The 16,161-nt window shown below is 45.0% G+C and overlaps 1 protein-coding gene across 3 annotated transcripts in view; it reads right to left on the reverse strand.

Annotated features, from left to right (window-relative positions):
- Nucleotides 1–16,161, reverse strand: part of JARID2 (jumonji and AT-rich interaction domain containing 2) — a 260,404-nt gene that overhangs the window by 136,863 nt on the left and 107,380 nt on the right. For all 3 annotated transcript variants that reach the window (XM_072813674.1, XM_072813671.1, XM_072813673.1), the window contains exon 2: nt 1,122–1,257. Coding sequence is in view for 1 of the 3 variants with exons in the window: in XM_072813671.1 (XP_072669772.1) it covers nt 1,122–1,257 (136 nt within the window). In the remaining 2 variants the exon portion in view is untranslated. The remainder of the gene's footprint in view (nt 1–1,121; nt 1,258–16,161) is intronic.

Consider the following 16,161-nt stretch of genomic DNA (forward strand, 5'->3'; position numbering starts at 1 on the left):
AGTTCAGGGGCTTCTTGTTTCAAGTCACACAGAAGAAAAGAGGGCCTGGGGTGGGTGGCAGGACAAACCATGGTGGCGTTCAGGGAGGGCATCCTTGAAAACCCTGCCATGGCTCAATGCACTTCCCGCCTGACAGCAGCAGTCCCAGTAAGAGGCTCCCAGACAACCAACCTTATAACGAAGCAGCCTGGAAAGACCATAGAAGGTCTAAGTGAGCCTGTCCTTCTGCACCCAGGCAAGCTATCAAGTGCCTCCATATGTCATGACTCTCACCCCACGACCAGAGCACAGGCTCAAAACAAAACAAAAAACACCACAACCTCCTCTCCCTTATCTCCTTGGTTCCAAGCAAGTACAAACTAGAACGTGGTCAAATATTCACATTTATCCAGAAATTCTAAAGGACTAACAAGTACAAGACAGACTATGGAATGCCATCAGGGCCACATCCCCTGAAATAAAATACAGCCTGTAACCAAATACGTGTTCTGAAACGGTTACCACTGGATGATTTCAGCCCCATCACCCTAAACCTGTGAAAAAGAGACAGCAGAAGAAACTCAGAGAAGACTTAAGTTTCCTTCCAGGCTTCAAGGAGACATCTGATAACTGTACAGCTGTGCTCTCAAATGCACAGGAATTCTGTGCCACTGGATCCCTGCGGCCAGGTAACCACCTGCCTGGCCTGACCCACAAGGATGGAAGCAGGTACTTAGGAGGTTGCTGAACCGGACAGCAGGAAGGGCGGGAGGCACGCGGGACTCAAGCTACTTTCTATACAAACAGGGGAGGAACCAGAAGCTCCACGGTACAGCAAGATCCAAGTTGAAAGATGGATATCCACAGAAAAACCCATCAGACTCACTCTACCTTCAACCCAGGACCTGGTAGAAAATCAGATCACAGCCTGGTCTGATCTATAGGGAACAGACTAATTAAGGCACCTCGCCAATTATATTACACAGACATAAAAATGAATCTATAAACCCAGTAGGATGTCCAAAATAACTACCATTTGGGGCCTAGCCTGAGAAGCACCAGCCGCCCGAAACACATCTCCGGTTCAGAAACAAGGCCGTGCCCAAATATACCATCCAATTCCAACAAAAGAGGCAACTCACCATTCACGGTTTTCAGGCTCCCAGGCAGGCCTTCCCCGTGCTGCCTCTTCTGGGCATTCTTGAATTCTTTCAGAGACAAATAAAGGACTTTACGTACCACCCTTTCTTCTGACCACGGAATCCCATCACTGTCATCCTGGAGAAACAGAAGAAAGAGAGAAGAGAAATCACTTTAAAAAAAAAAGGGGGGGGGGGGTAAGTAAATAAGAGTTAGAATAAACCTTGAAACAAAAAAAATCCAAACAAGTACCACACGCCTGAGACCAGGTCAGAATTCCATCCTGTGGTCCCATCCTGCTGAGGCCTGCTGATCTCCCAGCAAAAAGCTCACTCACAGACCTTACAGAAAGGGAGTGGAAGGAAGACAACCACCTGGCTTCCTTTATAAGCCCCAGGCCCCAATACCCTCATTAACCAGTAATAAGTGAAATTTCATATTCCTGGCAAAATGGAGAAAGAGGAGTCAAGCACACCCACCAGCAGAGATGTAATGAAGCCCTGTGCTGGAGTTTCACTGAGTAATGCCAGAATGTGTCCTGCCTTACAAGAATGTGCTGTGCTCTTCTAGAAACTGCTGCTGGTGTCATTTGGGGGGAGGGGGGTGGGGTGGTGCTGCCTTCAAAGAATTTACAATTCGGTCAGAAGAAATGAAACTGGATCTGTACTGACCGCTTATAGAATGAAGTCCTAAATGAAAGAGACCACTGTGGGGGAGAAAAGACAATGAATCCTGGGAGAGTAGAGAATAGGGGGAGGGGTAGGACGTTTGGGAGGGAAGGGGTGATTTAAACGGGGGTGGGATACACACAGGTTAATAACAGGTCTTGAAGCTCTAATTTGAGTGGCTCCCTGATGTCTGTGGTATCAAATGCAATGCTCTTGAGCTCTTGAAAGGAGAGGAAGGGATGAAGGCCCGGTTCCGCAGCTGGGGGTTGGGGAAATCCAGAGAGCAAGCCACCATCTCAAGCCACCATCTCAAGCCACTCAGGCAGTAACCACAGGGGGACAGAGCGGAGGCAAGCAGCAGCAAGAGCAGGAGCGGAGGGAGCCGCCTAGCAAGGAACTCAGAAGAGGGGCCAAGTCTGGAAATGCGGAGATAGTGGATCCGGACATTAGGCAGAGGTTAAGGGTTTCGGGGAATCAGCAAGAAGGTGTGCCTAAGGCTGGAAGTGCTGCCTCGCACACAGCAAGGACACAGCAGAGGACGGTCGCAGGTTCTCTCCTGTGGATACCTGCCTGCAGTCTGCTAATTGAAGAAGTCCTCACGTTCACACACTGACTTCAAGACTAAAGCATTTTATAACTGTTCACCTTAGAAAGATCAGAGCTTCCAGATATTTTGGGCCTTAGGAGAATAAGGAAAACATTAATGTCCTCAGCTAAAAGCAGGAGGGGAGGGGTGAATATACTTGGGTTCCTTTTGCTCAAACAGGAGGACTTCCACCTCAAGAGGCTGTTGTCCTGCATGTCCGACAGAATTGGTTTTTCCTCCCTAACACCCAGGTCCTGGAATACCTCTGTGGAACTAGGTAAGGGGGCTAGATGACCTGAGCACTTTCCCAGCTCTAGAATTCCTAAATTCTGCATAAACGCAAACTACATCTTAGAAACCCAACCACATGGAGACTCTAAGCCCTAAATAACTTTAGGCTGCACTCCGGTTAAGCTGCCAGGATTTTCCCAGAAGGAGAGTAATTCTCCATCTTCTATAATAAGGGGAAGAGAACCTTGGGAAAGAAGAGCTAAAGATTTCCACCTCCCCCACCCCCACATCCTTCAACTCCTGCAGACCTTGCCAAGCTGAGATTTCCATTTGCTCCAGAGGAAGAAGGCACATCCTGTCTTCCTGGGGGCGCTCCCAAAAAAGGCAGAGAGCATCTACAAGGTCAGAGTTGGTTAGGCAAGGGTTGGTGGGTCTGAGGCTGCAAGAAGCCAACAAATGGCCACAACCCTGAGGGAGAAGCATGCATGACTTCTTAACTGCTACTACATACAAGTCACGCTCTACCCCTAACACAACCCACAAAAGGTATACAAAAGAAGGTGAAGTCACTGTCCCGCCAGCTTCCTGAGCAGATTACTTGCATCTGGATGATTAATCATTAGCTCCTCTTGAAGTGAAAGACAGGCTGAAATCCCAGCTTCTCACAGCATCCAGAGAAGGCTGCCCTGCAGAATGCTCTCCGTCAGAACCAGATTCCTGTTCTCATCACTGACTGCTAATGTGATTCTAAACTATTATTTCCTACATGCCCAGAGTTTATAAATTATAAACCCCAAAGTCACTTTCAATGTAAAGTTCCTGCAGTGATTTACTGCGTCGTGTTCAGACTGGTGCCTTCATGACGACTTCGAGCCTCCACACAGGAGAATTATATCCCTACAACTAATGTCTCATTAAAACATAAACCACCTGCAAAAGCAAATGCATTTAAGGTTCGCATACTGACACAAGCAGCTTCGTGAAACCTATAAAGTACTTTAAATACAGGAGAAGCAAATCCATGACCCAGATTATGGGCTTTCAAATTCTAGTCATTTAAAAACTTTGTCCTGAAACCCAGGAGTTCCTTTCTATAAGGTACGTTGCCAGTCAAGCCTTGTCACCTCCCTCGATGCTGGCACAGGACACAAACCCAGTAGGTAAAGAAGTGGACTCTGTTCTGTTTCCAAGAGTTCAACAGGTGGGTAATAATTCTGAAATTAAAACTTAAGCTGTTCTGCACAGCCGTGGGGTTAATAAGAATCACCCTACTCTGAGCTAGGAGGCTTGCACTCCTCCCCCCTAGGAAGATGCCAGATGCAGAAAGCACAGGTGTGCCTGCACCACGTGTGGTGGTCACACAGGGCTGGCCAGGAGGGGGTCACAATAGGCCTGCAAGAAGGTACCTCAGTCCAACACTTACTCTGCTGTAGCCTTACCTGTCGTTCAGAGCAGCCAAGGGCAGAGAGCCCTACAAAAAGCCTAGGCAGACTATCGTTACAGGTCAGGTGAAATCAAAATACAGACACTTAAGAGTTTATTACCTTTTATTCCCCCCTCTTCAATAGCGGTCTCATTTTTTTTTTTTAATTTGACAGAGGGAGAGTGCGTGCACAAGAGAACACAAGCAGGGGGAGTGGGAAATGGAGACAAGGGAGAAAGAGACTCCCCGCTGAGCAGGGACCCAGACATGGGCCTCCATCTCAGGACCCCAGGATCATGACCAGGGCCATAGGCAGATGCTTAACCACTGAACCCCCAGGTGCTCCTAATAGTGGCCTCATTTAATCAACCATTTAAATAATGTCTGCATGGGGTCGGGAAGTACTGTTCACCACAGATATCCCAGCCTGCCAGACAGAGTAAGAGTTCAATTAAAATTTCTGGGAACAGGGATCCTTGGGTGGTGCAGCGGTTTGGCGCCTGCCTTTGGCCCAGGGCGTGATCCTGGAGACTCGGGATCGAGTCCAACGTCGGGCTCCCGGTGCATGGAGCCTGCTTCTCCCTCTGCCTGTGTCTCTGCCTCTCTCTCTCTGTGTGTGTGACTATCATAAATAAATAAAAAATTAAAAAAAAAATTTTCTGGGAACAACAAAGACTCAAGTTGAAGCTCACTCTTCCCACTACTTTTACCCCCACTTGGCCTGCCTGCTGGCCCCTAACCTTTACAAACATTCAGGATGTTTTAAGTGGAGTGCTTGAAATCCTACAATTTTCTTGACTCAAATCACCTGCTATCCCCTATCCTCCATAAAACACTTCCCACAGTGGTAATCCAAAAGGATTGGCTACCTCGTCCTCCAACTACCCAGTTCCCAGCAAGAAAATGGCACCCATCTAGATATCCACCTAGATATCCATCCATCTAGACCATCCTATGGTCTCATAGGACCCAAACTTGATGACCCATTCACAATCCCTTACCTTCAGCTAAATACAGACCAATTCATTCACAAAACACCTGGACACTTGCTTTTCCTCCACCACGACATCCACATAGGCTCCCTTTCCTCTCTAATCCTCCAGGATTCTCACATTCTCTTTACCCTGCACCCTCTACATTCAATTACGCATTCCCAAATCACTATTTTCAAAACCATCTGACAGTCCACTCATGCCTCAGTGTTCAAAATTCCTAATTATCCCCCTTTGACCTTCCCGAGACCCCTTCGGGCCACAGGACTCTCCCTTCTCATCAGGGATCCTCCCTGATTTGATAGCGCGGCACTGAACAGGGAGAGATTCTTTCTTGGCTTCCTCTGGGCCACTTCCCCAGAACCAAGTATCCAGTCCATTCTGGCTTACTGGTCAGTTTAACAGAGGAAGGCACAGGAGGTGCTGTAGCCACAGATAAGAGGAACCCAGAAGCTTCATTCTGATGCAAATTCAGTTGCCCAGAGTGTGTGTCAGTTCTTTTTATGCATTTCCTTAAAGACTTTTTTTTTTTAAAGCTATGGCTATTGGGACATCAGTAAGATCTCTAAGTTTTTACATTTTCACCAAATTATTGGGGAAGTGCGATGCAAGCCCCAGACAACATACAACCTTCCCTTACTCCCATCCCCTGATTTCTTAACCTGAATTTCCCCAATTCCAAAACACTTTGCAAATACTGCCATAGTAAGAATATCTGGTGCACTAACAAGATTTTTTTTAAGGGAAGTAAAAAAGGAAAAACACCATCCAGATCTAGATTTACTTTGCTATTCTGACTGCTAAAAAAAAAAAAAAAAAATTCACTTCTTTGGCAAATGGAAAATTGAGTATTAAAGCCTTTAAAAGTTAAGTGACAGGGTTTTCTTTTCATTTGAAAAACGTCTGCCATTCTTTGAAATAACTGGAGAATCTCTTATCAAAAATGGCAGCTGGTCAGGAATTAAACTTGAATGCTTATGGTCATAATCTTTTTTATTAAGAGAAAAGGGCACAGCATAACCCTTTGGCTGCTCCATTTTGTAACAGACATGCGAGAAAATAGAGTGCTGGGCCAGCACGGGAAGACACTGCACTCCTTGTTGGCATAAAGCACCAACGAACAAACCTCCAGAACTGGGCAGCCCGGGTGGCTCAGCGGTTTAGTGCCGCCTTCAGCCCCAGGGCATGATCCTGGAGACCCGGCATTGAATCCCACATCGGGCTCCCTGCATGGAGCTTGCTTCTCTCTCTGCCTCTCTTTCTCTCTGTGTTTCTCATTCATGAATGAATGAATGAATGAATAAATGAATGAATAAATAAATAAATAAAACATTAAAAAATAAAATAAAATAAAATAAAATAAAATAAAATAAAATAAAATAAAATAAAATAAAATAAAATAAAATAACAAACCTCCAGAACTCACATCCAGGTTAGAGATTATAAAGCTTACCACCAACTCCTTTCAGCTTAAAATGGGGTGGAAAAGGAAGTAATCACAAAACTCTTTATTTAAAAAAAAAGAGGAGTTTCAAGGTCTTGCCCAAAGGTCAAAAAGCTAGAGAGAACCCAAAGCTGGCATGTGTGGTCAGTGGGGTCCACACTACACGGCAGGTGCCCCAAGAGAAGTTCAAAACTCGGAAATTCAATTCTTAAAGGGAAAATGTCAAACACGTAATTCACGTGAACTCCTACTAAATGAAAGCAAAATTAAAATTACTCATTTCAAGAGGTAAATGGAAATATTATATGAAAAAAAAATAAACACAAACCTAGAACCATTCATGAGTACTAGCTGGAGATTAGTAAAATAACAGGAGGGAGGGGGATTTTCTCTCATTAATTTCTGCAGTTCCTTCGTCTCACTGGGACGAACAAGGGTTCTAAGGTCATCTCTCAAGACATCCTCATGTAATCTGTCCATGTCTCGGTATTTCTTATGGTTTTAAATTCAGGCCACCTTGTTTCAGGAGGGGGAAAATGAGAATGGAAATGCATGGGTTGGAGGGATATGTTTCTGATTTAAAAAAAAAAACAAAAACAAAAGGGAACCCAAAACTTTTTCTGACAATTACAATTATTTAAAAATGAAATACGGCCCATCCAAAGGAAGATACCTAACGTCCTCTCACTTGTGAGCAAACTATGTAAGAGATTCATGCATCACAGGTAGAATGATAATCATACCAACTAAGGGCATCGTTAATGATGATATAGGACAAATGGTGCAAACCAGGACACAGGTCAACCAACCAATTCACCAGGTCCCTCCTGGCATATACGAATCCAATTAAGAAGAAAAGGTCTAATACCCAACAGATAATTTTTAACCACATCACCAAAGAAAAATAAAGCCAACACCCAAGACATACTAGTAATGCAGTGTGATACACGCTTGCGCTTTAAACTGAAATTCAAAACCTCCCCTTTGAGGTTTTAAAGGTCAACCTGCTGGTGGGGGGAAGAGGGTTCCCCTTTGGACTGGCACAGTTAAAGATGGCATTACATCCCAAAGAAAACACTCCTGCTTCCACAGAGAGAGGGCATAGGAAATCCAATGTTCTTCACAGCCTCTTGCAAGTACAACAAGCAGATATGGAAAGGGTGGGGGGCAGGGGATTGCGAGGGAAGAGAATTCAAAGCTAGGAAGACCTCCTAACATGAAACCTCCGTATTACAGGCTTACACACGTGCTAAGACAAATGGTTATATGTCTGGATTACAAGGAGCCACTGGAAAAGTGAACCAATACCACCACCATGGCCATACAGCCTCTCTTTATGTGCCTTGCCAAGGCTCTGGGAAGCCAGGAACTTGAAACTTTCTACCCCTTTTAAAATGAAAAGGGCATGCCATGGCCCAATCCCAATGTTCAACCCTACCCTAAATTGGATTAGCAAGAAAAAAAGCACCTTGTGCTTTTTCTTTCCTTGTGGAAGGGAAGAGAATTGGCGAGGGAGGTCGGGGGGTCCTGACTGGTGCAGAGCCCAGTCAGTTTCGAGACAAGATTTGGAAGACTTGGGGCCCCTGGGTGGCTCAGTGGTTCAGTGTCTGCTTTTGGCTCAGGTCGTGACCCCAAGGTCCCGGGATCGAGTACCCCATGGGGCTTCCTGCAGGGACCCTGCCTATGCCTCTGCCTTTGTCTTTCATGAATAAATAAAATCTTTAAAAAAAAAAAAAAAAGATTTGAAAGACTGGGTTTTTGAGGGAGATGGGGAAGGAAGAACAAATAGTGCTTTCCTCATTCCAGGGAAAAATGACCAGAAACCTCTACATGAATGCCTTTTCAGGACAAATTCTGCATACACCTGTTAAGTCATCCTACGTAATCAAATTTGTTGCTATTTGAAATGCCAGCCTCTTCCATGAAGTTTGAGAACAATGAAAGCAACCCCCCCACAAAAAAAAACCCGGGGGGGTTGGGGACCTTGCGTTGATTCTTGGCACAGATTCCACATAAACAAGGATTTACAGAGCCAAAAATAAATGAGAAAGTATTGAAAAATGTGAGCAGAACTTAGGCTAAAACTCATACTTCTTCCCTTTCAACAAAATAATCATGTCTTCTCCATTACAAATCTCCATTTCTCAAATCAACTAGCTAATCCATTTTTTTAATTCTGTGAAATGGATCAACCGACAATACTGACAGTATCAAAGAAAATTCAGGGGAATATTCACATCTAGAAAGATGACAAGCAATCAGGAAACCACGGACTTAACTGAACTTTGTGAATGATGTTGCTCTGCCTGGACTTTAAATTAAAAGCACTTCCAGCAACAAATTTTCCTCAGACAGATACGCTTCCTGGGATAAAGTAAACGGCCTGAAAATGCTTATGCTAGGAGAGTTTTACTTCTTCCAAACTCCCATTAAATAATGTGTACTTATCTTTGATTACTGCCTATTTAAAAAAAAAAAAAAAAAGCCACAGCTGAAATTGGATTAAGAACTTCTGCTGAAAACGATTTATTGCATAACACACAACTCTGACAGCCTGATTCTCCGGCCACCAACTGAGCCTTTATAAAAATCTGCTGGGCAGCTGCCAAGTCAGCTCTTTTGCGTCTGAGCATGTCACATTGCTGTTGTCAAGACAGCGGCAGCAAGGGCTTCAACATCCTCTCGTTCGTGGTTAAATGGTGCAGTCAGGGAATGGCACCAGGGCTGGCGACACAGCCTTCCAGCTTCCCCGAGCACTTCATCTGACAGTTTGTTGTTTAGACATCATCAGAAAGACCCAAAATCTACAGCAGGATTACCTCCAAGAATCCAGCAGATATCGAGGTTGAACATCTACCTTCAAGTGTAGAGAAATGGGGAAAGCGAGAAAATCAAGTTACAGAGAAATGCTTGACCAGGGTCTTCGGAAAAACCCAGCAGAATGAAGGACGACTTGGCATCAGCAGTGCCAAGGGGGTGAGTATACAAGGACTTCATCTGGGACTAAGTTATGAACAAGAAAGTTCCCAAAGGGGATCCCTGGGTGGCGCAGCGGTTTGGCGCCTGCCTTTGGCCCAGGGCGCGATCCTGGAGATCCGGGATCGAATCCCACGTCGGGCTCCCGGTGCATGGAGCCTGCTTCTCCCTCTGCCTGTGTCTCTGCCTCTCTCTCTCTCTCTGTGTGACCATCATAAATAAATAAAAAAATAAAAAATAAAAAAAAAATGAAAGTTCCCAAAGGAATTCTAACCAAATTGGATCTTTTCACCATTAAATCCCTTTTATGTGAAGAATGCATCCCTCTCTGCCCCAAATTCCCCAAGGAGCACTAACCACTGGCTACATGTGGCCATTTACAATTAACTTAATTACAATGAAAAATTAAGTTCCAGGGGCACCTGGGTGGCTCAGTGGTTGAGCATCTGCCTTTGGCTCAGGTCATGATCCTGGGGCCCTGGGATTGAGTCCCACGTTGGGCTCTCTCATAGGGAGCCTACTCCTCCCTCTGCCTATGTCTCTGCCTCTCTTTGTGTGTCTCTCATGAATGAACAAATAATAAAGTTTTTTTTTTTTTTTAAGTTAAGTTCCAAGTTGTACTAGATACATTTCAAGTGTGTCCCAAAATGAACAACACAGCTACGGAATTTTTCCATCATCATTGGAAGCTCCCATGACTAACACTGTTCTAGAGCATCCATTTGCCTTTCATTGGATATGGTTTCAAGGACTGTGTGCTACCTCCTACTGCATTTCCATAATGTCCCTGAGATTCTTCAACATATGTACCTTTATGCTCTGCTTAGCAGAAAAATTCCAGAATATTAAATAGTTTGCACAAGAATCCAAGTCTAAGGATTGAGGAACCATTTGAATTACAGATTCCCACCCATACAATGCTCAGGGAAATGGCTGCAATCCTCTCAGCTGCATGGGGCCTTCCAGGTTTGCAGGGGACGGATATGAATTCTGAGGATGAACTGCAACACTTTTCAATCTACAAGGAGGCCCTAAAGACACACCTCTTTACCCCTTTTTTGCCTTCAAATCATTTTCTAAGGAATCTCCTACAAAATGAGTCCTCCAGGAGAGGCCTGAGTGGCTCAGTTGGTTGAGCTTCCCACTCTGGACTTCGGCTCAGGTTGTGATCTCAGAGTCCTGGGATCCAGCCACACATGGGAGCATCAGGCTCAGCTTGGGGATTCCCCCCCCCCCGCCCGCCCCCCCTGCTTCCCCCTTACTCCCACTCACTCGGGTGCTCGCTCTCTTAAAAGAATAAATCATTAAAATAAATCCTCAAGGATTGAAACTAGACAAAGGCAGCCCTCACCAGCCAGTTTCCAAGCACCAACAGAGTGGCCCAAACCATGAAGAGTGATTGGTGCCCCACCCCTCTCCTCTGCCAGGACAAGTCAAGGTTATGGGCCTCTAAGCCATGGTGAGGGGGTCAGGGCAATTTTTACACTTCTGTTTCTTCCCTTAGGTCCCAGGACACTGATGGTGACATTTTAGGAGTTGAATCAATAACTGACTGATTTGCTGGCTTTTTTGGCTCAGCAGTGCCCCCATCCAGGAAGTAAGTATAAGTGTACGTTCCTGCCCAGGAGACAAACTACATTTGAGAAGCAATTCAGTTACAAGCCATTAGGTTTATTTTGGGGCTTTTTATGGGAACTTTTCAAACTATCATAAAGCACAGAAATAAACATGCCCTCGGACTGAAGGTAAATTAACACTGTGCTGCATTTGTTCCAATACATTTTATCCCCCTTTTTTCATACCCTCCAGCCCTCTGCAGAGGGCACAACCACTCTGCAACTGCCCCATCATTTATAGGTACCTGTCTCCACAATTTTAACATCCGTATCCCTCCCCATTAGCACTTAGCACTAATGATAAATGTAGACCACTATGTGGCAGGCCATATACCACGGGTTTCTTGCACATACTCTCCTCCCCATTTTACAACTGGCCAGTGAAGTATTATCATACAAACATTTGCAAATGACTGACCTTAGGCACTAAGGTATTAAGATGGATTCCCCCCATCCTAATTAGTTTTACTCCAGAGTACCTACTCTGGGCCCTCTCCATCTTTGTGCTCCCAACACATGGCAAGAAGTTCAGCACACACTATGTATTCAAAACCATTTCTTGCGAGTGAGCACTTATAAACAGATGGAAAACAGAACAGGAGCCTCAAGGTAAGAGGGACCTGGACTCCAATTCTAGAACTCTGGTTGCCTCATAGGTAGAACAAAATGACCAAGAGAGCGATCGCCAACTTGAGCATCCATGAGAAACCTTGAAAACTGCCCCCACCCCCGCATTGTGGGCCCCATCTTCAGTTTCTCCCAGGTGATGCTGCGGGCCCGGGGGACCACAGGCGAGCCGTGGGGTAGAGCGGACTCCCATCCTGCCTAGGAAAACTGTTCTCACTGCCATGAAAAGCACGGTAATTACCAAATCTAATGCAAACTTTCTACTGGTACCTGATCCTCCACTGGCTTTCCGGTTTCCTCTCCCCCGACCATTTTTAACTAGGATTTTTCTGCCCTTCCCAATCTGTAATGATCTTAATATCCGTGACTACTAATGCATTTTCTTGACAATCTTTTCCTCTCCCCTGCCCCTACCACCTTGTGAGATTTCTACCTCAATGATCCCTCCTACCGCCTTCCTGGCTACCCATAATTTGGAATCTTAAGCAGGACTTGGCACCTTCTCATTCACCTCCACTCCCTAAATCAGATATAATGCTATTTATCTTTCCACTCCTTGGCTACAGACATAAAACATGCTCTCCTCTCGGGTCTTACAGAAGAGACCTTTAAAAATGACTGCCACCAACCAATCTCTAGTCCACCCATCCTTCCCACACAGTTTTTCTCTACAAAACACAGCTGCATGATTTGCTTTCTGAAACCATCAATCTGGAGCACCTGGGTGGCTCAGGGATTGAGTGTCTGCCTTGGGCTCAGGTCGTGATCCCGGGGTCCTGGGATTGAGTCTTGCATCAGGCTCCCCACACAGACCCTGCTTCTCCCTCTGCCTATGTCTCTGCCTCTCTCTCTCTCTCTCTGTGTGTGTGTGTGTGTCTAATGAATAAGTGAATAAAATCTTACAAATAAATAAATAAATACAACTGTCAATCTACATCATTCCTTCCCCTACACAAAGGCCTTCCATGGCTCCCACTGGCTACCACAGGAGAGATTTACAAATTTCTCAAAATGGCCTACAAAAACTCTTTTATAAATCACCCCGATTTACCTCCTAGGCTGTAATTCCCCAACTCTCAATGCCCACTCCCCACCCCCCCACACACACAAACTGAACAAGAGGTGACAGCTCTCTCATCTTGCATCTGCCTCTCAAAACGAATACCAGGAAATCAGAGTACTGGTGTTTATTAACTAAATATTCACCGTGACTTCAGTAATTCCACAGAAGATAAAGAACAGACTTTCTAAATGTACCAATAAGACTCCATTCTCAATTCATTTTCATATCAATACTTTGGTACCAAGAAGCACAGTCAATTAGGCTCAAGAGTCAATCAGACCCAATTTACCACCTATGTCTGTTTCATTATTTACCCACAGCTTGGTTTTATATCGCATAGAATGCATGATTCTATGTGACCAGGACCCTCTACAGAAGAGGATAATAATTTTCAAACTGATGGACTTCCTACAAGTTAATCTAGTCCTAGTCCAATGACAAGATTTAACTCCATCACTATTTCACAGTGTTTTGCAAAAGTCATCATTATTTCTGCCACCTAAACAGAACTGGAAACCTTCCTTGGTTCCTGCATCCAAACCATCTCTAAGAATTCCCCTTTCATGCAGGACAAGATTTCCTGCAGTTATTTCTCTCTATAAAATCTGATGTACTGGTGTGCGGGTTCAATGAAGAGTCTCATGTTTACCTCTATAGGTTCACAAAGTGCCCCCCAAAGTCACGAGGGCTGACCCTCAACAAAGGTGACACTGCATGCATACAAACTCACTTTAAAGCAAAGCTGTTAGGGAAAGCAAATATGGCTATCTGGAAGCAAAGTCATGATTCTTCCTCTGCTGACATTTCACAGTGATAAGAGAAAACTCGTGTTATAAGCAAAGTGGATGTAAGTAGCAGCTTAACCATTTACACTTCAGGCGGTATGTGTGAAAGAATAAAGCAGAAGCAGGCAGAGGACAATTCCACTCCAAATAGGAAACCACTGGAGAGTTTTGAGCAAAGAAATAATGATTTGATCTACATTTTTTAAGTTGCCCACAGGCTGCTCTGTTGAGAACAAACCACGGCAGGGTGGGCTGGTGAAGTAGGGAAGCAGGGAAGGGAGGCCTCAAGACAACTGCCCATAGGAGAGGGGAAGACCACGGTGGGACAAGTGGCTGCCACTGCAGGTCACATTCCAGCAACATTCAGAAGGTGGGAGCCAACTTGGTGCTTATCTGGAATGTGTGAGAAAGGGGGAGTTGGGGCAGCTCAGTGGGTGAAGCATCTGCCTCCAGCTCAGGTCATGATCCTGGGGTCCTAGGATAGAGCCCCTGGGTCAAGGTCCCTGCTCAGCGGGGAGTCTGCTTCTCCCTCCCCTCCCCCCTGCTTGTGCTCATTCTCTCTCTCAAATATTTTTTTAAAAAATAAAGAAAAAAGGGAGAGAGTCAAAGATAAACTCAAAAATCTTTCATCTCAGGAAATGGAGTTACCTCTGGGCAAAGGGAAGGCACTTCTGAGAAGACTACTCTGGAACAGAGAGAAGGGAAGAACCAGAGTTTAGTTTTTAGGCATCCTAGTCTGAGTTACTTATCACTTGCCCTTAGGAGAGGTCAGAGTTCAGGCCTTGGATCAGATCAGGACTAGAGATCTCAACATAACCACAGTAGTTTAAAAAAGCGTGTTTTTGTATACCATAATTTATAAAAGGGCAGAAAACACAGTTTACCGGTCCATGTAAAAGTTAGGAACGAAGTCCAATAAAGGACTGGCTGACCTGGACGAGTCATTTTATGGTGAAGAAGGTTTTTAGGGCCTTAGGGAAAATGATGCTTTAAAATAGTGAGTGAAGGCAGAGGGGTGACCACAGGAGAAGAAATTAGAGGTCTCACTAGAGTCATTCTATAAAAATCCATTGGACACCACAGCCCTAATTCACCAATGATGGCAGGTCAATATGGTGGCAGTGGTCAACACAGGTGACACTGGGGTTCATGAGCAGCTGATGGTAAGAAAATTCTACTCAGCTCTGTGAAGTCCTAAATAAAATCAATCACTCCATGGGGGCAGGAGGGGGGGTGTTGGCATCCCTTCCTCTCTTGAGGCGTCACATGCAAATAAGGAAAATGACAAACATCCACCCCAAACAGAAAGAGACAGGTAACCAAGAAGACAGGGGGCTGAGGCCTTTGCTCACAGGTAGTCAAAATATGGTCACAAGATGGCCCAGAGAGGACTATGCAGTGAAGTTTTCAAGAGGTCACAAAACAAACATTTGTGTGGAGTTACCAACTATACCCTGTTCTCTCTCAGATGGGTCCAGGAAGGTTCCAGAGTAGCTCCTTCTGGATGCCAGCAACTGGGGGGACCCATAGACACAAAGGCTGTTGGAGACAAAAGAGCAGAACACTACAAAACCCAAAGGAATAAACCCTAAGACCTGGAGAGAGGAAAGAGAGAAACACCTTTATGTGACCTGCTGCCATGAGTCACACCCCACTGCTCCAACTATGCTGTGCTTTTTCTTTGTGGATTCCTCCTTCAGTAAACCTGGAGCACCTGAAGCAAAGATTCTCACCTTCAAAATTCTCTTCACTGGTTTACCAAAAACAATAACCCCCATATTCTTATCTTCCTAATAAAAATAAGTCTTTTTCTCATCGTCCCAATAAGAGGACATGTGTTCAGATTTGAGCAGCCCCAGAAGCTCTTATCTAGAATGCTACAGGTGGGTCAAGGTTGACTGCCCTGGAAACCCCCATGAGGAGCTTTATCAAGTACAGACCTCACCTCCCTTCTGACTTTGCTGATTGGGGTTGTGGCATGTGCCCCGAGATTTTTAATAAGCCCAGAATCACACCTCTAGGACACAGTCCTGGGACCACCCACCTATAGACACTCCCACCCTCGGTGAAAGGCAGTCTCACAGCATTAATAGGATCTATATTCTGACAACTCCCCAACATCGATCCATGTATATACATTAGGAGCTTCAGTAATGGTTGAGCAAATGAAGCTAAGAAAACAAAGAAACTCACATTAACTATGGAAAGAGCTATTGAAATAGCCCCAGAACATCCTAATACACTGCTGACTGTTTTTACAGAAATTCTCTAAGATCAGGCATTCTGTATTCTCTGAAATAGTGTGTGTGTGTGTGTGGGGGGGGGGGGGGGGCCTTTAGCAGATACTCAAGCTTTTGTTCCTTGAAACATAAACCAAACACCTACTAGCTTGAAGGAAGTGAATTGAACAGCTATAAACTACTCAAAGTTTCCAGAGGTCCCAATGAATGAGGGATACCCTGCATGTCTGAGTCAGAGAATGGTTCTGATTTGCCAATAATAAATACAAAAATAACATCTCAGTACAAGTATCATGAGGGATGCCTGGATGGCTCAGTGGTTGAACGTCTGCCTTTGGCTCAGGATCCTGAGGTCCTGGGATCAAGTCCTGCCTCAGAATTCCCACAGGGA

This window comes from Canis lupus, chromosome 37, assembly GCF_048164855.1.
Source record: "Canis lupus baileyi chromosome 37, mCanLup2.hap1, whole genome shotgun sequence".
Lineage (NCBI taxonomy): Eukaryota > Metazoa > Chordata > Mammalia > Carnivora > Canidae > Canis > Canis lupus.